Source organism: Bubalus bubalis, chromosome 18, assembly GCF_019923935.1.
Source record: "Bubalus bubalis isolate 160015118507 breed Murrah chromosome 18, NDDB_SH_1, whole genome shotgun sequence".
NCBI lineage: Eukaryota > Metazoa > Chordata > Mammalia > Artiodactyla > Bovidae > Bubalus > Bubalus bubalis.
Window position 1 is genome coordinate 23,950,089 of NC_059174.1, and position 25,364 is coordinate 23,975,452.

The following is a 25,364-nucleotide window of genomic DNA, read 5'->3' on the forward strand; positions in this document are numbered from 1 at the left end:
CGAGCCATGCCGTGGAGGGGCCGGATGGAGGCCAGGCGCGGCAGTCACCCAGCCCGCCCAGGGAAGCTGGGGTGCCAAGCCGGGTGGGTGGTGGTCTCGGGGTGGACTGCCCTGCTCTCTTCAGCAAGCCCCACCCCAGGCTCCTCTGCACAGACATTCCTCCCAGACACTCTGCCACAGCTTTGCACTGCCAGGAGATTTACCTGCCACCATCTTCTCGTCCCCAGTGCCCCTCGGGACGACATTCCAGCTTCTGACGTGGGTGCTATAGACCGACTGTGTCCTCTCAAAATTCCTATGTAGAAACCTAATCCCCAGTGTCCTGATATTGGGAGGCAGGGCGTCTGGGAGGGGATTAGGGGACAAGTGCCTTTATAACAGACTCCAGAGATCAATCCCAGTCCTTCCGTCTCGCGAGGACACGGTGAGAAGACGGCTGTCTGTGAACTAGTAAGGGGTCCTCCCCAGACATCTCATCTGCTGCCACCCTGATCTTGGACTTCGCAGCCTCCAGAACTGTGAGAAACATATTCCTGTTGTTTAAGCCACCCATCTATGGTCTTGTTGCTATACTGGCCAGAAAAGACTAAAATGGGCAAACAAAGGCAGAAACCAGAGAAGAAGCTACGACCACCTCTGTCCCAGCTTGGAGGAGCACATGTTCCCCAGAGTAGCTCTCCCACCGTACCCCCATTTCTAGCCTCCAGACTGGACTTCCCACCGACTTAGCACATCTGCTTCCACGTTCTTACAGATCCCCACGACAGCTCACAGGCAGAGTGGCCGGCGGTGACCGGTGCCATCCCCCAGCCCCCTTCTCTCTTGCCTCTGTGTCCTACTAGAGCCAAAAAAAAGCCACATTTTTGTTTTCCTCAGCTCCCTCCCTGCTAGGCTGATGTGTGGTTCGAAGTTGGGCAACCCAGCATTCTCCTCCTGCCCTGGAGTCCCTGTGGGAGGTGTTACCTGGAGCCATGAGCACCCAGAGGGCCCTGCGGAGTGGACCCAGGCCTGATGCTGCGAGGAGCCCCGGGGCCGCCATCTCTCGCGAGTCCCTGTCCAGGAATTGACGGTGTCCCTACCGTCAAGGACACCGACAGTTGGGCGGTCTTCACTCGCAGCCAAATACATCCTAACTTACACAGTGCAACTCAGAGGAGCTCTGTGACTTGCTCAAGGGAAGGTATCTATACGAATGTCCCGGGGTGGCATATTAGGCACAACCTTCTACTGGAATGTCCTTTGTCTCTGGGCCTGGACCACAATCTCTGACGTCCATGGAGAGAACCTTGAGGCCCACTATGACCCTACATTGACAAGGAAATATCCTCATGTGTTCTCAAAACTTGACTTATGAAGACAGGGAAGGGCTCAGCATTTTATCAAGATTCAGAAAAATGGTTTTCTGTTTAGCCCTCAAAGCTCTCTGGAGGAGAACCATCCTCTTCTCATGAGCACCCCTTCATTAAATGCCAATCACACAGAGAAGCCCAAGTTGGCTCCAGCTTTCCTGATTCTTGAGGATGGGCATTGACAGCAGGACAAAACCCAGGCCAAGGCAGGGCTCCTCCCGTGAGCCCTCAGACCCCTGCCCTCAGCCAGGGGCTGCCTTTGAAAACTAGAGTAGCTGTCACTCTGCTTCAAGGCACACAACGCTACTAACAGCTAAGCTTTCCTGAGGACCTACTGGGTGCTGGGCTCTACTCTAAGATCTTGCACCTAGTAGTTATTTAGTCCTCAAGACAACCCACTGAGGAACATCATTATCACCACATTTTGATGAAAAGAAAAAACACCGTCTACCAGACTTTCCTGGTGGTCCAGGTGTTGAGAATCCGCCTGCCAACACAGGGGCTGCAGGTTCGACCCCTGGTCCAGGATTCCATGTGCTGTGGCTTAGTGCTGTGGAGCAACTAAGCCCGTGCGCCACAACCACTAAAACCCGAGTGCCCTAGAGCCCGTGCTCTGCAACAAGAGAAGCCACCGCAAGAAGCCCCCACAGCACAAGCTTGCCGGAACTAGCGAAAGCCTGGGCACAGCAACAAAGACCCAGCACAGCCAACATATAAATAAAAATTTAAAAGAAAACAAAAGAAAACACCATTGTCTACTGAAGCATCTGTCCTCCTTGCCTACGCCCTGGTGGCAGGGATTGGGTCTTGCCCACCCCTGCAGGAACACCTATGTGGATGAATGGATGGGTGAATGTACAGGTAGATAAGACCATCCTGGCCCTCAGGCTCCCCTCCTTCCCTGTCGGGCTGCAGAGTGCCAGGAGACGGCTGGGCTGGAGCTCCAGAATGACCACATTCAGAAGAGGGAGTGACCATCTTCAGCTGTGGAAACCCAAGAAGAGTCTAAGGAGGAGAGGCATTGGAGGGCCATCTCAAAACCTGGCATTTTAATCCCCCACTTCTTCCTTTCCCATCTTAAAACCTGCCGTTCCTCTGAGCTGGTCTTTTTGGAGGAGGACCAGGAAGAGCCACTTGTGTTGCCAATCTGGCCAAGGTACTAGCAGCCAGGTGTGGCACTCTTTATGGCAGGGCTTAAAAAACAGACACCTGCCCCAAACCCAGGGCCTGCCCGATCCAGTCTTAGATGACAGGAAGCAAGCCGACCTGGCTGCACTGAACCCTGCAGAGCTGGGGAGGCCTTGCAAATCAAAGGCCGGGCTCCGTCTTTCATTTTTGCGTCTAACCCTGCCTCCTGTGCACTGTCTGCCTGGGTGTTGTGACTGCTCACTGAGTATTTGTGGCATGACTGGCTGACCCACCAAACGAAAGGCAGCGAGGCCCCAGGTTGGCTGAGTGATTTTGGGCAGGCTGCTGAGATGGAAAGAGAACTGAGCAGAGATTCAGAAAACCTCAAGTTCTAGTCCCGGGCCTGCCACGTCATCCCTGGAGTAAGTCTCTTTCCTGTTGGGGCCAGGTGGGGCCCTCATCTGCAAAATGGAGCAGCAGACTTAGACGGTCTTAAACGGAGGAGTTTCAGGCTCTGTAGCCTGGGCGGGCAGAGGGTCAGAGCTGGGCCGGGGCTGGCCTGCTACAGCTGAAGAGTGGCGGCGTGCAGCGCATGGTGGTGTACACACTGCTGCCTGGAGGAAGCCTCTTTCCGGCCTCAGGTTTGGGCCTTTGTTTGTCACCTCCCCAGCCCCCCATCAGACCTGACAACGACCGCTGAGGTTTCTCCAGACCCCAAGGAACTTGGGCAGATACAGACTAGACAGCATCCTTGTTTTCATCTCTTTCAGAATTCTTGTGAACTGCAGGGTAAACAGCGCTGCGCCGTGGAGACGGCATCACAGCATTTCCCTGATTAAAAAGGAGACCGTGTTCAGCGCTCCACTGTGTGACTTGAACGGCAAGATTTCTCTTACCAGAGGAGATCCGATGACATTCTGGAATCTAAGTGTGAAATCTGATTCTGCCTCCCCAAAGAGTACCATATCTCATCTCAGGGCAGGGACGGGGCATTCCAACAAAGCCCCTTGGTGAACCGTCAGAGGCTGGGTAGCAATTCCAGCACCAGCACTGATCTTTAGTCCCGCTTAGGGCACTGGCCACGGACTGCCGGTTAGGTGCTGTACCTGTCAGGCACTGTCCCAGCGTTTCATGTGCATCACCTCATCTAACCTTAACACCAGAGGAAAGGAGACAGTATTAGAATTATGCCCACCTTACAGACAGAAATACTGAGGAAGCTAAATAGTGTACCCAGGGCCATACAGTTGGTGGTTGAACTGGGATTGGAACACAGTTTATCCAGTACTTCTTGTGTCAGGCACTGTACTAGATGGATAAGACCTATATTCTCCCCATTAGGGAGTTTAAAATTTAGTGGGAGAAATAGGCATGTGCACAAAGAAAAAATGAAAATGAGGGGGTTTTTCAACTTAATAAAGCCTCACACAAGTTCAAAGCTTTATTTCTTTGCTATTGTCCCATTATAATGTGCTTTACATATGCAAGTATACATTGCATATGCACATAAATTTTGTGTGTATTTCTATATACACGTGGGTGTGATCAAATTTATCACAAGGGAGTGTTCATAGACTTTCCCCATCCTCAGCTTGTCCAAATGAACCTCCTAATCCTCTAGTTATCCAGTTTCCCCCAGACTTTGTTCCAGTGTCAGGGTTGAGGCCAGTTCTGCCAGACGAGGTTCTCTGCTTTTGTGATGCAGATGCAGGCCCTGGGCGTGAGGATGGAGGGAGAAGAAGGAGGGGGAAGATCCTCTCAAAAGTTTAGGACAATTTACATGACAATGAGCTGGGGTGAGTAGGGAGAGGGGGGAGGAAGGAGGGAGACGGAGATGCAGAGAGGCGGGGAGGAGGTGGAGGAAGGAGGTGGGGAAAGGGGAGAGAGACCGAGGGAGAAGGAGCAACCAAGAGACAGCTGGAGACGGGGACGGGGACGGAGGGAGAGGGGGAGAGGGAAGAAGAAGGCAGGAGGCAGAGACGGACAAGCGAGACGAAAGAGGACAGGAGGGGAAAGCCTGGCAGGCTTGTGGGGGTGGGTAGAGAGACGGTATCCGGGGCACGTAGGAAGAAAGCAGTTCCAGAGAGCAGGACTGGGACAGACCCGAGGAAGACTGGAAAGGCCCTGTGAGAAGAGCAGTGGGGGCTGTCCTCTGAGTGCCTTTCCGTGTTTTGGGAGAGACTCCGAAGAACAGGGTTTTGAAGCTTTGTGTTGCCTGGCTGTACTGTGCCTCTTTAAATGGGACTCTGCCCTGGACCTGAGCCACATGGATCATAGCTTCCTTGGGTTACAAATATATAAATACGGTTTCTGTGCTGAATGACCTTGGATAAATCACTTTGCCTCTCTGTGCCTCATTTTTTTCTTTTCCACTTCTCACTCCCAACTCACCAGACTCACTTTCTCTTAGGGCCTGGTGGTGTCTGCTTGGAGCCTCTGTCTCTCTTCCTCCCACGGCTCCTTCTCAGGTCGTTCATCACAAATATCCCTTTCAGGTTCAGGGGAACTTTCCCTGGCCACCTAGTGTGAAGTAGCTGCCCCCTTCCACCTCACCCCCAAACCCCTCACAGCTGATACACAGGCAGGATGGGGGCGGGGCGGGGGGGCGAGGGGGGTCCCTGCAAGCAGCTCCTAGACAGCAAATCCACACTAGGCCACTCCCAGGAAACACCTTCTCCAGCTGCCCGGCTCGCTGTGGCCTAAGGTGAAATAAAACAGGAGGAGACGCCCCCGGGGCCTGGAGGACTTCCTGACAAGCCTGAGTGCCGTGGTGCCACCTGCCGGCAGAGGACTGGGCTCCAGCTCCTCCGTGTCCAGGGGACTCTCCAGGGAGTTCTGTTCTCGGTCTCCCTTCTCAGTGGAGCCTTTCCCAACCCTCTACTTGAGGGCTGTCTCCACCACACAAGAAACAGCCACAGAGGCCAAGGGGCCCACAGTGCAGACCTTGCTACTGCTAAGTCACTTCAGTCGTGTCCGACTCTGTGCGATCCCATAGACGGCAGCCCACCAGGCTCCCCCGTCCCTGGGACTCTCCAGGCAAGAACACTGGAGTGGGTTGCCATTTCCTTCTCCAATGCATGAAAGTGAAAAGTGAAAGTGAGGGCGCTCAGTCGTGTCCAACCCTCAGAGACCCCATGGACCGCAGCCTTCCAGGCTCCTCCGTCCATGGGATTTTTCAGGCAGGAGTACTGGAGTGGGGTGCCATTGCCTTCTCCCAGTATAGACCTTAACACATCATGTTCCTGGCAATACCCAAGCAACCACCTCTCTACTCAGGATAATAAACTGGGAAAACAAAATCCTCCGGGAACAACAAACGTTTTCCAAAACCAAAGGAGAAAAGCATTTCAAAGTCACGCTGTTTAGGGTTATAATCAGGGCAGGAGGTTTTGAGGAAGGAAGAGTTGCTTGAGAGGTGGGCGTGGCAGTGAACACACACACTCTTGGAAGGTCTCGCAGGCTGTGGTGGGTGTGTGTGTTTGTGTAAAGTGTGTGCTATGGACACGTGAGCCTTCTGCACTGTGTCTGTCATCTGGTTAACTGAGATTCAGGCATCAAGCTTTCTTTGGCCAAAAGGCAGACAGAGAGTCCAAAGGCCTGTGCCATGTCTGAAGATCAGACCGGGCATTTCCTGCTTTAACGCCCACCCGAGTTGACAAAATTGAGTTAATACTTGCAAAGTGCTTATGACACAGTGCCTGGCCTCTAGTAGGTGCTCAGTACAAGAGAGCTATTGGTGTTACTGTTGTGACCATTATTATCAAAATGAATGAAGTCCTGTAAGCTGTCTGGCTACTGATAACCTGTCTTGGCTACATCTGATGATCTGAGCTGCTCTTTGCTGACTGGTCTTCCAGCTCTACTATCCTGGAGAAGGAAATGGCAACCTACTCCAGCATTCATGCCTGGAGAATCGCATGGACAGAGGAGCCTGGCAGGCTACAGTTCATGGGGTCCTAAGAGTTGGACACAATTGAGTGACCCTTACACACATATCTCCAGCAAGGCCTGGCACACTGTATCCTCAGTGAATTCTTAGTGCAAATAGAACTGAAGAGCTCGCAGTGTCCCTCATTCCACGGCCCTGGCTCTGTGACCAAAACCAAAGCCCATCCCCAGGGAGAAGGGTTTCCTCCCTGAGGGACAGCGCCTGGCTTCCCTGCCCCAGGCTGGCCTGGACACCCTCAGTCACTCAATTTCCCCTCCTCCGGGGGGAGGCGATGCCTGAGCTGGGATGACTGTCGCAGAGAATTAGGATTTTGTGCATAAAATATTGTATTTTACATTTAAAGCTATCTGTCACAGATGATTTATCATACCCAGTGAAGGTGAGGATGGTTTTCCTCTGTGAGGGAGGTGATTTTTTGGCAAAGAAAGGATATATACACAGTGCACAACCAAACCACACGGGAATCGGAGCTTAACGCTCTCTATCCAGAGGCTTCAACGAGGGGCCCAGGCACTCGGTGGCCTCCACCTGCTCCCCACCTCACACTCCAGGTCACAGGGAGAGGATGGTTGGGATTCAGAGTGCCAGGAGGAGGCAAAGAGCCACTCCTGGAGAGAATTTTCCAAGGCTGTTTTCCCTTGCCCCTTTTATTTGCCTTAAGGCAATGGCACCCCACTCCAGTACTCTTGCCTGGAAAATCCCATAGATGGAGGAGCCTGGAAGGCTGCAGTCCATGGGGTCGCTGAGGGTTGGACACGACTGAGCGACTTCACTTTCACTTTTCACTTTCATGCATTGGAGAAGGAAATGGCAACCCACTCCAGTGTTCTTGCCTGGAGAATCCCAGGGACGGGGGAGCCTGGTGGGCTGCCATCTATGGGGTTGCACAGAGTCGGACACGACTGAAGTGACTCAGCAGCAGTATAGCTGTGTAAGGTTCAGTGAACACAGACATTTGCAAATAAGAGTTTTTATGACTTATTCCATTCACCACCTACCAGAAGCCTGGAAACTCAACTAAAAACTGTCCCTGTTCTAGGATGTCAACTTCCTGAAGAAAGGAGAGTGCACCTGGTCCTCAGACTCACCTCGGAGGGGCAGAAAACACAGCCCCTTGGTGCAAAGGAGGAAGAGAGTGGATTCGAACGGCTGCCCCCACCACCGGCAAGGAAAGGAAAGCTCCCCTAAGGAGGGGAGATGGTGGCCAGGTAGGGCTTGTAGTGCCTAAAAAATACGTTTTTCTGTTCAAGTGAGTTGCCCAAGGGCATGTACTTGGACAATGTTGTGAGGGCCACGATTTAGGGCAGTGTCACCAACCCTTTCTCATTTACACAATAAACCCTGGAATTCTGGGTCTGTCACCTCCGTCGGCGATCGTGCTATGGCGGTTTTCCCACCACCGGAGCCCCCTGTTAGGCTGCACCGGCCAGGTGGACAGGTGCCCTGGCTGGTGACACAGCACAGTCTCGTCCTGTCCCCATACGGCAGCCCGGCCTCAGAGAGAGGACACGGCGGGGAGCAGGGACAGGCCGTCTCCTCCCCGCGCCCACGGGCGCAGCGGCCTACCTTTCGCTCCTTGTCACCGTACTCGATGCCCAGAGTGTCCATGGCCCGGACGATGGCTGCCAGGGACTGGATGGTGTTGCTGTAGACCACGGGCTTGTACTGCTTCACGTCTTCACCAGAGAAGCCGTCTTCGTGGATGATCCTAGAGAGAAACCACACACAGCACGCGTGATGAGCATGCTGGCCTCACCCGGCAATGAGCGCGTTGGACGTGGGAGCCCTCCCCTCCCCTCTCGTCTTCCCTTCTCCCCCCCAGGCTGGCTCAGCTGGCTGAGGGCCTGGTCCAACCTGGATGCTGAGTTACTGAGCTGCTGTGGTCACACCACAATATCTGAAGGGAAAATCTACCTGAATTACCGAAAATTAATTTGAAAAACAGAATTGTGGAAAAAAAGAAATGCAGTCTCTTTATATTCCCTACATACCGTGGAAGCAAGATCAGTCAAGGGGTTGATAACACTTGAAAGCACTCAGAATACACATTGAGCACTCAATATATGCTTGTCATGAATATTTTACTATTTATTTTTGGCTCTAGGTCTGTGGTGCTGTGTGTGGGCTTTCCCTGGTCGCAGCGAGTGGCGGCTACTCTCCAGTTGCGATGCGCGGCTTCTCCTGTTGTGGGGTCAGGCCTCCAGGGTGCGGGCTTAGTAGCTGTGGCACACGGGCTTGGCTGCCCCGAGGCGTATGGAATCTTCCCAGGCCAGGGATTGAACCCCTGTCCCCTGTATCAGCAGGCAGATTTCTCAACCACTAAGCCACCACGGAAGTCCTGCCACTAGTATTTTTAAGCAAAGCTCAGGGTTTTAGCTTAAATATCCACTCAGGAGCATACTGTTGAAGACCCCTGAAAGAAGCCTGCAGATGAAGAACACATTTTTCTCTCACAGCAAACTTCCACTGCTTTTAACGAAGGTAAGGTCACTCACTTCAAACGAACCACCTTCATCTTTGACAACAGGAGAGCCAGCAGAAGGAGGGGCCTGTTCTCCACCCTCGGTTGGGATGTGAGCACTGTGTCGCCCTTGTTCTGGTGGCTCTGAACCCAACATGGAGGACACAGAAGTGACACTGCCGCTCCTGGATGCCACGCGACACTCAGCGCCCTTCTGCGCTCAGGCTCGGCTGGGGTCAAGGGTGAGGCCAGACATTCCCTGAGGCTCCTGTGTCCTGCAGATGGTGCCCGTTGCTGACAAGGGCCCAGGGGCCAGAGAAAACTAGAAAGGGGGTAAAACTGAGACTCTGCAAGAATCTGCTCACGGTTGAGGTAATTAAGAAAAGACAAATGGATTTTAAGACTAACACCCAACATTAGGGGCTTCCCAGGCGACACAGTGGCAAAGAATCCACCTGCCAATGCAGGAAATGCAAGAGACGTGGGTTTGATCCCTGGGTTGGGAGGATCCCCTGGAGAAGGGAATGGCAACCCACTCCAATATTCTTGCCAGGAGAATCCCATGGACAGAGGAGCCCGGCGGACTACAGTCCATGGGGTCATGAAGAGTTGGACACAATTGAGCACGCACGCACACATACACACACACACACACATCCAACATTAGTCATCTGCCAGTAAACTGCAAACTCTCCTGTGGTCACGTTTTTTAGTCCAAGACTGAAGACCACCTGCGATGTGTACATCCACCTGCGTAAAAGTTCAGACTCCCTTACTACCTCTGCAGCCCTCCTCCAGCCTTTTGTGTCCTTCGGTACTGGAGAACACTGCTAATGAGTCTCTCTCTATAAACAGTTTTACTGAGATAGAGTTAACAGACCATATAATCTACCCGTGGAAAACATGAGATTCAACATTCCTTAGTATATTCACAAGGTTGGGCAGTGATCTCTAAGTCTAATTTCAGAATGTTTTTGCCCTCCCCAAGAGAAATCCTGTTCCCATTAGCAGTCACTCCATCTCCCACCCCCAGCAGGAAGCAACCACTCATCTGATCTGCTTTATGTTTTTACAAATTTGTCTGCTCTAGACATTTCACATATATGCAATCAGATGAAGTATCGTCTTTTGTGACTAGTTTCCTTCACTTGGCGTGTTCATCTGTGTTCATCCGTGCTGAAGCATCCATTAGTACTCCCTTTCTTTTTATTGTCAAACCAGATTTCATATACAGATATACCATGTTTTACTTATCCCCAGGTCAGCTGATGGATATTAACAGTTTCTATTATAAAATGTGACTTGGTGCTGGGTTGAGTCTTTATCCTGAGCTTCTCTAAGAAGCAGATCAAAATGACCCCACTGCCTTTTCACTGTCTTTTATTAGCCCTAAATCCGGCTTTGTACAAGTTTCTCGAGCATGCATCCAGTCTGCATCATGGATGTGTACTACCTTGGAGGGAATCTCAAAGGGAATTGTTAGTTCCCACTGTAAACAGCTAGAGATCTGGACAAAATACGTGAAACAAGGGATTTCAGACACTGGAGAATAAGCAGCGCAGGACTTGTGATCTGGGACGGAAGGGAAGCGAGCGTGGCGAGTCCTGTGAGGGATGAGTCCTGTGATCGCTTTGGCTTTCTGCCTGGAGGCATCCGCCAGACCTCAGCGCGGGGAGGGAGGACCCGCACACAGCACAGCCGCCTTCCTGAGTGCATGGGGTAAAGGGAAAAGTTCTGGAAGTCTGAGGTGCAGGGTACCTGTGAGGAAAGAGAGGAGAGGAGAGGGACAGCGAGACAGAGAGCTCCACGTATCTGACTGGGGGTCTTTCTGAGGCTTTGGCTGAATTGAGTGAGACTCTACAAACTCGAGAAGAAACATGCGTCAGGGAGCTTCTAAAATAGACCCGTCCTAAAGCTCACCCAAGGCTGAGCGTGGTGCAAGTCCCCACTAGTCAGAATGGAGAGTTAGACACCTAGGGCATTTGGCAGAGACCCCAGAAGGCTCACTCCTTGGTAGTAAGGGCTACTTTTAGACCTGCCCTGACAGAACTTAAAAATGAGCCTCAAAGAAAAACCCGAATTGACCCACAAGTCAATAACTGAGTGACAGAATAAAATCTAACACTCTTTAAATGAGGACGGTAAAATCCAGACCCTTAACAATCTAATATTCATAGTATCCAGCATCCAATAAAAACATTTCTGGATATGCAAAGGGGGAGGAAAGTGTGATCCATAACCAGGAGACAAATTAGTCAACAGAAGCAAACTTAGAAGTGTCAGAGATGATGGCATTAACAAACAAGACCTCAAAAACAGCTATCTTGGGATGATTTGGGAGAATGGCATTGAAATATGTATAATATCATATATGAAACGAGTCACCAGTCCAGATTCAATGCACGGTACTGGATGCTTGGGGCTGGTGCACTGGGACGACCCAGAGGGATAGTATGGGGAGGGAGGAGGGAGGAGGGTTCAGGATGGGGAACACATGTATGCCTGTGGCGGATTCATTTCGATATATGGCAGAACCAATACAATATTGTAAAGTTTAAAAATAAAATAAAATTAAAAAAAATATTCTCAAGAAACTAAAGGAAAACATGAACAAAATGAGTAGAGAAATAGAAGATATAAAAAAGAATAAAACAGAGTATCTGGAGATGAAAATGCAATATCTGAAATAAAAATTTCACTGAAGGGGACTAACAGCAGATGAGACACCCCAAAGAATAGTGAACTTGAAGACACAGCAATAGAAACCATCTAAACTGAAGCAGAGAGAGGAAGAAGGCTGAAAGATGTATTGTGACATACATAGGATAACATGTAGAAGCAAAATCTATGCAATGATAGCACAAAGGATGGGAGGGGTAAAATGGAAATATACTCCTGAACAATTCTTATATCATACAAGAAGCAGCGTCATATTGCTTCTCTCGTGGCTTAGTGGTAAAGAATCTGTATGCCAATGTCTGTCAATGCAGGAGGCACAGGTTCAATCCCTGGGTCGGAAAGATCTTTGGGGAAGGAAATGGCAACCCATTCCAGCATTCTTGCCTGGGAAATCCCATGGACAGAGGGGCCTGGCGGGCTGCACACAGTCCCTGGGGTCACAAAGAGTCGAACGTGACTTAGTGACTAAACAACAACAACAAAGCATAGTGTTACTTGAAAGGAAAGCCTGATACGATACACACTGTAAACTCTAGAGCCATCACTCAAAAGCCTTCATGGCCGACTCTCCTCAGAGGGTGGGAAATCTGGGTGCTCCGAGAGGTGCAGCCTGGATTTGCTGGTTCCCATGACATACTCTCGCGAGAAGCTGGCACCATGAGTTTCTCACGCTTTGCTTTGGACCAGTCAGCCTTGCTACTCTCCTGGGAATGCCCTCTAGCCCCTTGGCCGCCTACAGGATTTCCTTCCACCAGGGTTGTTTTTTCACACCTGTTAGTATTAACCTTTACACCACCTGAAAAGGAAGGGAGGGTAGACTTTTATTCTATCCATCTGTATTGAGACTGAGTAAGACTGAGTAACTGGCCTAACGGCTGTCAGCAAAAACAGTAAGAGCCAAATGTAGGGACAGAACCCGGGTCTCTAACCACCGGGGTGGACTAGACCAAATACTGCCTGGAAGGCCGCACAGGTGCCTGGGGTGGCCCAAAATAAGAAAGCTTCATTTAGGGCTTACAAAAATGATGCAATTTGGGCAAAAACTGCTCACATCATGATTACTGGTTGCATAACTTGTTCACGCTGGCTTATATTAGCTTAAAATTGGGCTTCTTGCTTCAGGGTAGAATTTTATACCTTCCGTTCCCACTGACTCAACCCTAGAAAAGCTGCACCATGCATAACAACACCGAAAGTAAGTAATATTCATAATGCTACTATTCAGAGAAAAACGCTGCACTTTTTTAGTAAAAGTCCTTCAGTATTTCTTTCATGCCACATTCTTCTCCCCCAACTCTGCCTCAGCATTGATTTGAATCATTTATCCTTAAAAGTATCACTTAAGGCCCCTTTATCTTCTATTTCCCGTCTCATTCCGGGGAGAAAAGAATAAAGCAGTGGTCAGATCTGAGGAGTCAGAAAAATGTGGGTGATGCCAACTCCATGACTCAAGAGCTGTGTGTTGCTAGGAAAGGATTTAACTCCTCAGGCTTTGGTTTCTTCAACTGCAAGAAGTCATTGTGAGAAATAAATGTAAAGTGCCTATTGTATACTAGGGCTTCCCTCATAGCTCAGTTGGTAAAGGATCCGCCTGCAATGCAGGAGAGACCCCAGTTTGGTTCCTGGTTCGGGAAAATCCCCTGGAGAAGGGATAGACTACCCACTCCAGTGTTCTTGGGCTTCCCTTGTGGCTCAGCAGGTAAAGAATCTGCCTGCAAGGCAGGAGACCTGAGTTTGATCCCTGGGTTGGGAAGATCCTCTGGAGAAGGGAAAGGCTACCCACTCCAGTATTCTGGCCTGGAGAATTCCATGGACTATACAGTTCATGGGGTCGCAGAGAGTTGGACATGACTGAGTGAGTTTCACCTCACTTCACTGCATAGTAAGTATATAATATACGGTGGGCTTCTCTGGTGGCTCAGCAGGAAAGAATCCACCTGCCAATGCAGGAGATGCAGGTTTGACCCCTGGTTTGAGAAGATCTCCTGGAGAAGGAAATGGCAACCCACTCTAGTATTCTTACCTGGGATCCATGGACAGAGGGGCCTGGCGGGCTATAATGGGGTCACAAAGAGTCGGGCACAGCTTAGCAACAACAAACAACAACAATAATATATAGTAGCTATTAGTAGTGATACCTTCATTCTAAAGTCAAAGTCCCTTAAGGAGCATTTCCTTCACTGGTGGTATAAGAGAAGCAGGACCGCAATAGCCGCTGATGTTTAAGGGTTTACTCTCCGTGACAAGTGCTTTGCATGTACTATCACATCTAATCTTCAAAACAATCCTAGGAGATTATTTTTATCTCCTCTCAACAGAGAAAGGAAACCAAGGCTCAGGGAGGTTAACCCAGTTACCCGAGGTCACACAGCTGGTAAGGGTGACAGTGGCATTTGAGGCCGTGCTTGTGCCCACCAAGTGGATGCTGAGATGCAGGACTGCTTCTTCTGCTAGGATTCCTATATCCAGGTTCCCTGAGAACCCAGAGATTTCACACACAAAGTTAGCATCAAAACACCTCCTATATCTGTCCAAGGAGTGTGGGGCAAGGAAGGGAGGATAGGAGGCACAGGGGTTGGAGAGGTAGCCTGGGGGAGTCGGGTTTCCTGTGGCAGCCCAAGTCTAGCCCTGGAAGAGATGAGGATGGGATCTGGAAAGCAGGAATGAGTCTGCATGGGGCACCTTAGTAACAGTCAGTGGCAGCTCCAGCATCTCACACTGCAGCAGCCTCAGACAAACTGAGGTCCATCTGCACCGCTGAGTGACAGAGGCACAGAATCAACCCCAGAGAGAGCAGCTGAGTCACTGGATCCAGCTGTTCCTGAAGCTCGCCCTGTCCTGACACTTTTGAGTGACACGAGCTCTTTGCCTCCCTCTTATTTTTGCATAAACTCATTTGATTTGGGTTTCTGTCACTTACAACCAACACAGTCATGACCAAAACATGTTTCACACTTTGGGAGGCCATCTCCTAGTACACTTGTTTATTAACTTTCTGTCCATACCAGCAGCCTGTCCGTCGGTCCTGGGAGGTCAGGTACCACATCCCCTCCATCTCAGTTCCCGCTCTCCTTATCAGCTGACACAGGGTAGGCTCTGAATAGACTGACACAGGGTGGTTCTCTCAACTCAGAGAACGTGGGATATAACTCCACAAGCAAGATTACACTGGGGCACAAGATCTGCCCCAAGGAGCTTGCTAAAAAAGACAGGTAGGGGTGTGTGTGTGTGTGTGTGTGTGTGTGGTGGGGTGGAGTGGGAACCCACTGGATTCCTTACATCTGCAGAGCTAGCATCACAAAGGTGGACCAGGCTAGATGCCACATCGGTGCCCACTCCATACTAGGTCATCTCTTGTACACTTGTACTAGGAATCAGGGACTCTGAGGGGTTTTCCAAGCTGCCAGAGCAGAAGAAACCTAGGAGCAAGCAAGGCTAACTCTGCAGCCCTGAGTGTCCAACTCTGGACGGGAGCCGCTGGCAGGACTCTGGAAACCTGGCAATGCAACTGAGGGAAGAGAACCCACGTGGAGACGGGGAGAGCGCGGGAGGGCAGCAGTGAGCTCACGTGAGGTTTCTGGGAAGAGACGACCAGGGAGGGTCCCCCAGCCTCCCCTACCCTGCTCCTCTCTCTGCTGTCTTGGGGACCCTCAGGGGGCCTGGGCTGGGGCTCCCTTTGCTCTCTGCTTCCCCTTCTCCACACAGGACTGCACTCCGCAGCACTGAGGCTCCCCAGGCACCACGGCCTTATATGGTCACAGAATCACAGGCTTGGGAGCTGGAAGGGACCCTGGAAGATCATCTGGCCCAGCAGCCATCCCCCCTCTCTGAATCACAGATGCCTCTGACACTGTGACAAATGCACCAAGACACACACACACACCCCTCCACCCAACTTCTGGAGGTTCAGACTCACAGACTTAGCTGCTGGAACACGATTTTTCACTCCATCTCCACGGTGGATTAAATGCCCCTTCTCTGCCTCCTTTTCTCAGCACCCTTTCCCCTGCATCGGGACTGTCACTCCATCCTCCACGATAATCCCCTTAAGAGTTCAGACGAAGGGGGTGCTTTTGGAGCCAGACTCGAGCTGTGTGACCGGGCAATTTCCTTCACTGCCTGGTGCTTCAGTTTCCTTAACTTTCCATGGAGAGGGGCTTGGTAATCAATAGTAACTATCCTCGCTGGGTCGTGGTATGTAGAGAAGAGGGCCCGGCACAGGAAGCAGTCAGTGCAGCTGTTACTAGGACTGTTATCATTGTATTTGGTGAGTGGGACTGAGGGAGAAAGGACAGGGTGTCCTGTGTTTGTCTTCCTGAGGACAGAAAGTGACCAGGGGCTGCAGGGCAGCAGGGAGGTCGGACACTATGAGAGAACCCCTGCCCCCTGGCAGAAGGAAGCCTGGGCAGGGGGGGAGGGGGCCCTGACCAGACCGGAGCAGAGAATCTGCTCACTCACCTACTGAACATCAAAGGGGCAGCAGTGAAGTGAAAGGCTGAGCTTCCTGAATAGGGACTGCTTCATGAGGTGACAAAAGGTGCTTCTGATCATAAGCGGGCTGCCTGGGTTAGACTTGGTGCTCAGAGCTTCACTGCTGTGACTGCTGAGGGTTTCCCTTTGTCAGGGAGACCTGATGTGTAACAGGGCTCTGGCCCTGGAGCCACCACCCTCCACAGTGAAGGGGGGAAGTGACCACCCTGGCTCCAGAGAACGCAGCTTTAAGCAAACAGTCAGCAGTGAGATACTAGTGAGTTAATGAACCACATACCAGCAATTAGGGGCTTCAGAGAACCCACCGGAGTAGTGGATCTGAACAAGACTATAAGATGAAAACACCAGGTATAGCCCAAAGTGTGCCCTGCACAGCCATTTGTGTAAAGCTAGATTCATGTGTGATAATGTTGGTAAGAGAAGGGAGAAGGCAGGGGAGAAAAAAGATGACACAGGAGGATGCTTAACATGGTTATCACCAAGATCACTTTTGATTTTTTTTTTTTTTTTTACTTTCTTCTGTTTTGTTTCATTAAAAATGTGTGTTTGTTATTTGAAAGAACAACAAATCATGTTCAGTGGGAGACAGACACTATTTAACAGTGTTTAACAGAAGAGAAGAATCGAGTAACAAGGGGTAGTCATCAATCATTAGGAATTTCCTGACGTGTTTCACTTGGGTTCAGCCTGCTCCCTGCCTGCCTAGGACTTCTGTTCCAGGCCAAGTGAGAAAGCTGGTGCTGAGAACAAGAGAGTTAACAGTAACAAGTGGCATTTGCCAAGGGCCAACTGAAGGGTTGAAATTCTACAAGATGGCAGAGTAGATGGTTCAAACAAACCTTGTCTGCACCAGGACCCAGAGAACCCACAGAGACTGAGCCAGAACTGTGTTTGAATGTCTCCTGTGGAGGTACAGGCCAGCCATGGACTGCTGCAGGGGCAGGGGCTCTGGGTGCAGTAGACCTGGGTATGGCATAAGCCCTCTTGGAGAGGTCGCCATTAACCCCACCATAGAGCCGCCAGAACTTACAAAGGGCTGGGGAAACAGACTCTTGGAGGGCACAAACAAAAGTCTGTGCACACCAGGACCCAAGAGAAAGGAGCAGTAACACCACAAGAGACTAACCCAGACTTGGCCGTGAGTGTCCAGGAGTCTTTGGCGGAGGTGTGGGTTGGTGGTGGCCTGCTACAGGCAGGGGGCACTGAGTGCAGCAGTGCATGCATGGAACCTTTCGAAGGAGGTCACCAATATCTTCATTACCTCCACCATAGTTTACTGCTGCTGCTAAGTCACTTCAGTCATGTCCGACTCTGTGCGACCCCATAGACGGCAGCCCACCAGGCTCCCCCGTCCCTGGGATTCTCCAGGCAAGAACACTGGAGTGGGTTGCTATTTCCTTCTCCAATGCATGAAAGTGAAAAGTGAAAGTGAAGTCGCTCAGCTGTGTCCGACTCTTAGCAACCCCATGGACTGCAGCCTACCAGGCTCCTCCGCCCATGGGATTTTCCAGGCAAGAGTACTGGAGTGGGGTGCCATTGCCTTCTCCACCATAGTTTGGCCTCAGGTCAAACAACAGGGAGGGAACACTGCCCCACCCATCAACAGAAAATTGGATTAGAGATTTACTGAGCATGGCCCTGCCCAGCAGAACAAGACCCAGTTTCCCCCTCAGTTGGTCTCTCCCATCAGGAAGCTTCCATAAGTCTCTTATCTTTATCCATCAGAGAGCAGACAGAATGAAAACCACAATCACAGAAAACTAACCAATCTGATCACATGGACCACAGGCTTGTCTAACTCAATGAAACTATGAGCCATAACGTGTAGGGCCACCCAAGATGGATGGGTCATGGTGGAGAGTTCTGACAAAACATGGTCCACTGGAGAAGGGAATGGCAAACCACTTCAGTATTCTTGCCTTGAGAACTCCATGAACAGTATGAAAAGGTAAAAAGATAGGACACTGCAAGATGAATTCCCCAGGTCAGTAGGTGCCCAATATGCTACTGGAGATCGGTGGAGAAATAACTCCAGAAAGAATGAAGAGACAGAGCCAAAGCAAAAAACAACACCCATCTGTGGATGTGACTGGTGATGGAAGTAAAGTCTGATGCTGTAAAGAGCAATATTGCATAGCAATCTGGAATGTTAGGTCCATGAATCAAGGCAAATTGGAAGTGGTCAAACAGGAGACGGCAAGAGTGATCATCGACATTTTAGGATGGACTGGAATGGGTGAATTTAACTCAGATGACCACTATATCTACTACTGTGGGCAGGAATCCCTTTGAAGAAATGGAGTAGCTGTCATAGTCAAAAAAAGAGTCCGAAATGCAGTACCTGGATGCAATCTCAAAAATGACAGAATGATCTCTATTCATTTCCAAGGCAAACCATTCAATATCACGGTAATCCAAGTTTATCCCCCGACCAGTAATGCTGAAGAAGCTGAAGTCGAACAGTTCTGTGAAGACCTACAAGACCTTCTGGAACTAACACCCAAAAAAGATGTCCTTTTCATCATAGGGGACTGGAATGCAAAAGTGGGAAGTCAAGAGATACCTGGAGTAACAGGCAAATTTGGCCTTGGAGTACAAAATGAAGCAGGGCAAAGGCTAACAGAGTTTTGCCAAGAGAACGCACTGGTCACAGCAAGCACCCTCTTTCAACAACACAAGAGAAAACTCTACACATGGACATCACCAGATGGTCAATACTGAAATCAGATTATATTCTTTGCAGATAAAGATGGAGAAGCTCGATACAGTCAGCAAAAACAAGACTGGGAGCTGACTGTGGCTCACATCATGAACTCCTTACTGCCAAATTCAGACTTAAGCTGAAGAAAGTTGGGAACACCACCAGACCATTTAGGTATGACCTAAATCAAATCCCTTACAATTATACAGTGGAAGTGACAAATAGATTCAAGGGGTTAGATCTGATAGAGTGCCTGAAGAACTATGGACGGAGGTTCATGACATTGTACAGGAGACAGGGATCAAGATCATCCCCTAGAAAAAGAAATGCAAAAAGGCAAAATGGTTATCTGAGGAGGCCTTACAAATAGCTGAGAAAAGAAGAGAAGTGAAAGGCAAAAGAGAAAAGGAAAGATATAGCCATTTGAATGCAGAGTTCCAAAGAACAGCAGAGAGAGATAAGAAAGCCTTCCTGAGTGATCAATGCAAACAAATAGAGGAAACAATAGGATGGGAAAGACTACAGATCTCTTCAAGAAAATCAGAGACACCAAGGGAACATTGCATGCAAAGATGGGCACAATAAAAGACAGAAATGGTACGGACCTAACAAAAGCAGAAGATATTAAGAAGAGGTGGCAAGAATACACAGAAGAACTAAACAAAAAAGATCTTCATGACCCAGATAACCACAAGGGTGTGATCACTCACCTAGAGTCAGACATCCTGGAATGCAAAGTCAAGTGGGCCTTAGGAAGCATCACTATGAACAAAGCTAGTGGTGGTGATGGAATTCCAGTTGAGCTGTTTCAAATCCTAAAAGATGATGCTGTGAAAGTGCTGCACTCAATATGCCAGCAAATTTGGAAAACTCAGCAGTGGCCACAGGACTGGAAAAGGTCAGTTTTCATTCCAATCCCAAAGAAAGGCAATGCCAAAGAATGTTCACTTTGGCACAATTGTACTCATCTCACACGCTAGCAAAGTAACACTCAAAATTCTCCAAGCCAGTCTTCAACAGTATGTGAACCATGAACTTTCAGATGTTCAAGCTGGATTTAGAAAAGGCAGGGGAACCAGAGATCAAATTGCCAACATCCACTGGATCATCGAAAAAGCAAGAGTTCCAGAAAAACATCTATTTCCGCTTTATTGACTATGCCAAAGCCTTTGACTGTGTGGATCACAACAAACTGGAAAATTCTTAAAGAGATGGGAATACCAGACCATCTGACCTGCCTGAGAAAACTGTATGCAGGTCAAGAAGCAACAGTTAGAACTGGACATGGAACAGCAGACTGGTTCCAGATCGGGAAAAGAGTACATCAAGGCTGTATATTGTCACCCTGCTTTTTTAACTTATATGCAGAGTACAGCATGAGAAATGCTGGGTTGGATGAAGCAAAGGCTGAAATCAAGATTGCCAGGAGAAATACCAATAACCTCAGATATATAGATGATACCACATTTATGGCAAAAAGCAAAGAAGAACTAAAGAGCCTCTGGATAAAAGTGAAAGAGGAGAGTGAAAAAGTTGGCTTAAAGCTCAACATTCAGAAAACTAAGATCATGGCATCCAGTCCCATCACTTCATGGCAAATAGTTGGGGAAACGATGGAAACAGTGAGAGACTTTATTTGGGGGAGCTTCAAAATAACTGCAGATGGTGACTGCAGCCATGAAATTAAAAGATACTTGTTCCTTGGAAGAAAAGCTATGACCAACCTAGACAGCATATTAAAAACCAGAGACATTACTTTGCCAACAAAGGTCCGTCTAGTCAAAGCTATGGTTTTTCCAGTAGTCGTGTACGGATGTGAGAATTGGACTACAAAGAAAGCTGAGCACCGAAGAATTGATGCTTTTGAACTGTGGTGTTGGAGAAGACTCTTGAGACTCCCTTGAACTGCAAGGAGATCCAACCAGTCCATCCTAAAGGAAATCAGTCCTGAATATTCATTGGAAGGACTGATGCTGAACCTAAAACTCCAATCCTTTGGCCACCTGATGAAGAACTGACTCACTGGAAAAGACCCCGATGCTGGGAAGGACTGAAGGTGGGAGAAGGGGATGACAGAAGCTGAGATAGTTGGATGGCATCACCGACTTGATGGACGTGAGTTTCAGCAAGCTCTGGGAGTTGGTGATGGACAGGGAAGCCTGGTGTGCTGCAGTCCATGGAGTCGCAAAGAGTTGGACACGATTGAGTGACTGAACTGAACTAACTGAAGGATGTGTGTGTCAAGACATGGTGACTGCCACCCAACAGTCATAAGGAAAACTTCTCATCATGGTTCGTCCCCTTCCGTTTCTCTCTTGCAGCTAAAAGTGACCATGTGAACCAGCTCAAGTGAGTAAGATTGAAGGGGAGTTAGCTAGAAATGTCCCTGAGAAAGTTTCTCTTCTTATTCCAGTGAGAGGCCTTTGAGAACTGCTTTCCGGTCCACTCACTTTTCCACTGTCCCCCTCTCCCGGCTGTCCCTCAACCAGCCATTCTGTGGCTTCCTGCCTTTATATGTGGTTGTGTGAAGAAGTAAATACTGGAGCCATGGCAGCCATGTTGTGCCCATGAGGTTAAATGCCACCACCCTAAGGATGGCAGGTCAGAGGGGTATAGAACATTCCTAGTAATGCTGCAGAACTGTTGAATCAACCCTGAGACAGTCTGATGACAAAGGTCATGCTCCCACCATGATGCCCCCTGCCTGGGTCGGTGACTGTGACTTAGAGAGGATAGTCACGCCTATAGCCACGTGGTGAGCTCGTGGCAGAGGAGGGACAAAATTTCCAGAGACCCTTACACTGTGTCATAGGCCTGTTGCCTACCTTAGTGCACCCCTGAGACAGGTGAGGTGATGGGTGATACCAGGTGAGAAAAACATCAATCAACTGCAAAACGGAAAGATTTTTTTTTTTTCCCCTTCTGTCCTAAAAGCTCTAGTTCCCATCTTTGAGGCTTCTCAGAGGGTATTTTGTAAGCTTCTTCATCCTGTCCCTAATTCACTTTTCACATATTTTTCAGGGACCGACGTATGTATGGATGTCATACATACATGTGTGTACCAGGTAAGTACTGGGGATGTAAGAGTGACCCGATCAATGTGAAGCCCTGCCCTTGTGGAGCTCGAATGTGGAAGGTAAGATATCCAAGAGATACTTTTAAAAATGGTTATCTAAATTATAACTGGAGTAAGTGCTACCCAAGAAAAAAATAAAACTATGAAGAGCTACAAGAGGAGGATCTAGAGCAGTGGTGCAGGGTGGGTGCAGGGCCCACCTCTTGGGGAAGCAGCATTCCAAGTGGAGCAGGAGCTGGTGGGAGAGACAGGGAGGGAGACGGGACTTTAGGGTCGGGGCAGGGGGGAGACTCGGCACAGGCAGAGGCGGCGCCGTGGAGGTTCAGTGTGTGCTCTGCATGTCTTCCAGAGCCCCTGGCTGGCACATGGGGTGCCAGTAAATTGTGCTAAATGGACAGAAGGCACTTCATGGACCGGCAGGTGGGACTAGAAGCCAGAGAGCCCAGTCAGGAGGGCCAGTCTGGGTCTGGTGCTGGCACAGAGCTGATGCTCCCTTGGAGGGAGGATTTCATTGTGTCTCATGGTAAACTACAAACAGCAAGTTAACTCAGTGGGGAAGCACCGCGAACACCAGGCAGGCTATGGGCACTGGCAGGACCAGCAGAGCAGGTTGCGGTTGGCATGGCAGAGGGGAAGCACCCGAGCTGATGTGTGTATTTGTATGGGGGGTGGGGCTGGCCACACTGAAACCACCCCTCCGTTGGAGCCCCACTGACTCTGTTCTTGTACATACTCTCACTGATGAAGTCTGGTGCCCAGTGAGGTGTGACTTGCAGGAGAGACTCTGGCCCCCAGTTTGGTGGATGCCACCAAGACTGAAGATGAAGCAGGGCAGTCAGCAGTGGTCCAGAGGGACTGGGGAGGGCAGGGGTAGGGGCATGGGGGTGGGAGTGGTGTTTCCAGGACCCACAGCAGCCAAATCCCCTAGAGCACACTAGTCATTCATTTCATGCATTCTACAGTGGACACTGAGCACCCGTTAGGAGACAGTACACCTGACTCTCCTCCTCATTAGCCGTATGGACCACAGGCAAGTTAACCACTGTGGGCCTAGGTCTCGCCTCTAGAAAACGGGGACGATGCCTGTCTGTGCAGGGCTGTCCATAGTACAGAAGCACGTGTGGGGAAGGTCTGGCACACAGTTGGGCCTAATAACTGCCAGTCGCTAGTATTATTTAAAAGTCACAGACTAACCAGTGCCAGGTAGACCACGTGCCTTGCCCCCCAGGCCATAGGTCTCCCACCCATCCAGGGCAGCAGTGCCCTGGCCTAAATAAGTGAGGGGCTGGAGCCAGAGGGTATCCATGATGTGAATGACTGGCTCAGAAACCACCAGCTGGGCAGAGGCATGATGCATGTGTCTTACTAAGTAATGATGCTGGGTCCTTGACTCTGATTTCCCAGAGTCCCAAGAGTGTAAAGGCGCTAAGACCTGGAGGCCCCTCATGGGAGGCTGGAAGTTTTGCTCTGCTTTAGGCGTAAAGGCTGTTTCCTTGACTGGCCGAGCTGGAGCCACCTCAGGATTACTGCGTCCAGTCTCCCACCTCTTCCTCCTCCTCTCACCTGCAGGGATGAACACTAGGTGCCAGGAGCTGTTCACACTGCACCCACAAGGCAGTGGGCACCAGGTCACACATAGCCCTAATTTCAATGGACACACAGTCTGGTAAACAAACAAATAAACATTACAGTGATAAACACAAAACGGGAGTGAAGAGTTAGGAGCCAGGAAATGAGGTGACATGTGGAACTGAGACCTGAAGGATGAGATGGAGTGGATCTTGCATATATGTGAGGAAGAGCATTTCAGGCTTGTGCAAATGTCTTGGGGCACCCTGTGTGTTAGAAGGATGGTGAGGAGCCAGTTGGGCTGGAATGACGTAAGCAGCCAGGAAAGTAGCGGGGATGAGGTCAGAGAGAACAAGTGGGGTCCTGATATGTAAGGCTAATGTACTAGCTAAATTTTTAAAAAATAAGTTATGCAGTCACCTATTAAAATTCTTTTAAAAAGTTCATCTGTGTACCGCCCTGAGCCATCTTGACTTCCACCAGTTCTGCTCTAAGCATAGACCACTTTATTATTTTTTGGCTGTACTGCATGGCATACAGGGATCTTAGTTTCTCAACCAGGGATTGAGCTTGAGCCATCTGCAACCAAACAGAAGAGTCTTAACCACTGGACCACCAGAAAAGTCACTTTAAAGCAGCAGCTTTCCCTTCTCTTTCCCTGACTTCTCCAGTCCTGCCTGAAAGGCCTATTCTTGGAACACTCATAGAGTCCAACTCACACAGCTAGGAAAACAAGAAGGAAAAACTCAGCCATCACCCCATCACCTGGAGGGAAGGCCCATCCACAGGTGAGTATAAATTTCAGTCCTCTCACCCAGGAGTCCATCTGCTTACTGTTTCCCCAGAGAAAACCAGGAGTTGTCTGGCTGCTTGGGGTCCCATCATCTGAATGGGCCCTGTGTCATTCAACCAAACCCCTATCAGGGGCCATTTGGGCTGCTTGTGAGCCTACGCCTCCCAGGGAAGGCAGAAAGCTACGAAACCTGCACAGAATAAGCCAAAGGCTGAGTGACTCCTGGCCTTCCAGGCCGGGTTCGAGTGAAGCATGTGAGCATCACGGGGTCTTTCAGCTGTTTGTAAAGAAGACATGCAAGACTTGATTGGAAACCCATCCATGTAACTGTGGGGTGACGTTGTATGGTATGAGAAAAATTATCTAAAAAAATAAATAAGATTCCTTAGTAATTAAGGTTAGATTTAAAACTTGATATTCTAATATTAGAATAACAAAGAGGAGGGAATACAAAAAGAATAGTATCAAGCAGACCAATCCCCCAGGGGAATGACTGGCACAAGACAAGGGGTCCGTCCTATTGACAGTGACTTGCAGAAATCTGTTATAAAGATGCCATTTTTAATGAGGGGGAACTCGGGCCAGGAGCAAAGATGTCAGCTGCCAACTGTCACCAGACAGAGCCAGGGGCAAGGCCGGGACTTGTTGTGCTTCCAGCACACAGCCTCTGCGGCCATTATCTGGAAAACAGTGTGGACCTTGCCCTCTCCCAAGACTCCCGGTGCGGGGGGTGGGGTGGGGTGGGCACAGGGGCTCTCATTGGAGTGGGGTGGGGGGCGTGATGCTCTCAGCACTGCCTTCATGGGGCTATTCCTTTTCCGCCTTTGGGTAGCGTGGGTGGTCTGATTCCTGGGACCCCAGCCTTGGGTTAGAGACATCATCATGTCTTGAACTTGGAGGCAGAAGACCTGGGTTCTTATGCAGTTTGGTCACTAACAAGCACTGTGACCTCAGGTGAAGTGGGAGGAAAAAGGCCCCAGAGAGCTGGGGCCTCTGGCCGGCCCCACCCACCCTAGCCTGGGACGCCACCGTGGGGTCCGAGGAAGTCCTTCAAGGAAGTTCTGCCAACCTCCTGTGAGGACACCCTCGGCCCCTAACCCACCCTCGGATTTCAGCCCCTGGCTCTTGCCATGCTCCTGTTGTTAGAAAGCACCGGCATTTCTTGTGG

General features: G+C 49.9%; 1 protein-coding gene across 3 annotated transcripts in view; it reads right to left on the reverse strand.

The window, feature by feature from the left end:
• The window catches only part of GNAO1 (G protein subunit alpha o1), a 180,789-nt gene that overhangs the window by 74,105 nt on the left and 81,320 nt on the right, over positions 1-25,364 (reverse strand). For all 3 annotated transcript variants that reach the window (XM_006053658.4, XM_044931877.2, XM_006053659.4), the window contains exon 3: positions 7,993-8,134. In XM_006053658.4, the coding sequence (XP_006053720.1) occupies positions 7,993-8,134 (142 nt within the window). The remainder of the gene's footprint in view (positions 1-7,992; positions 8,135-25,364) is intronic.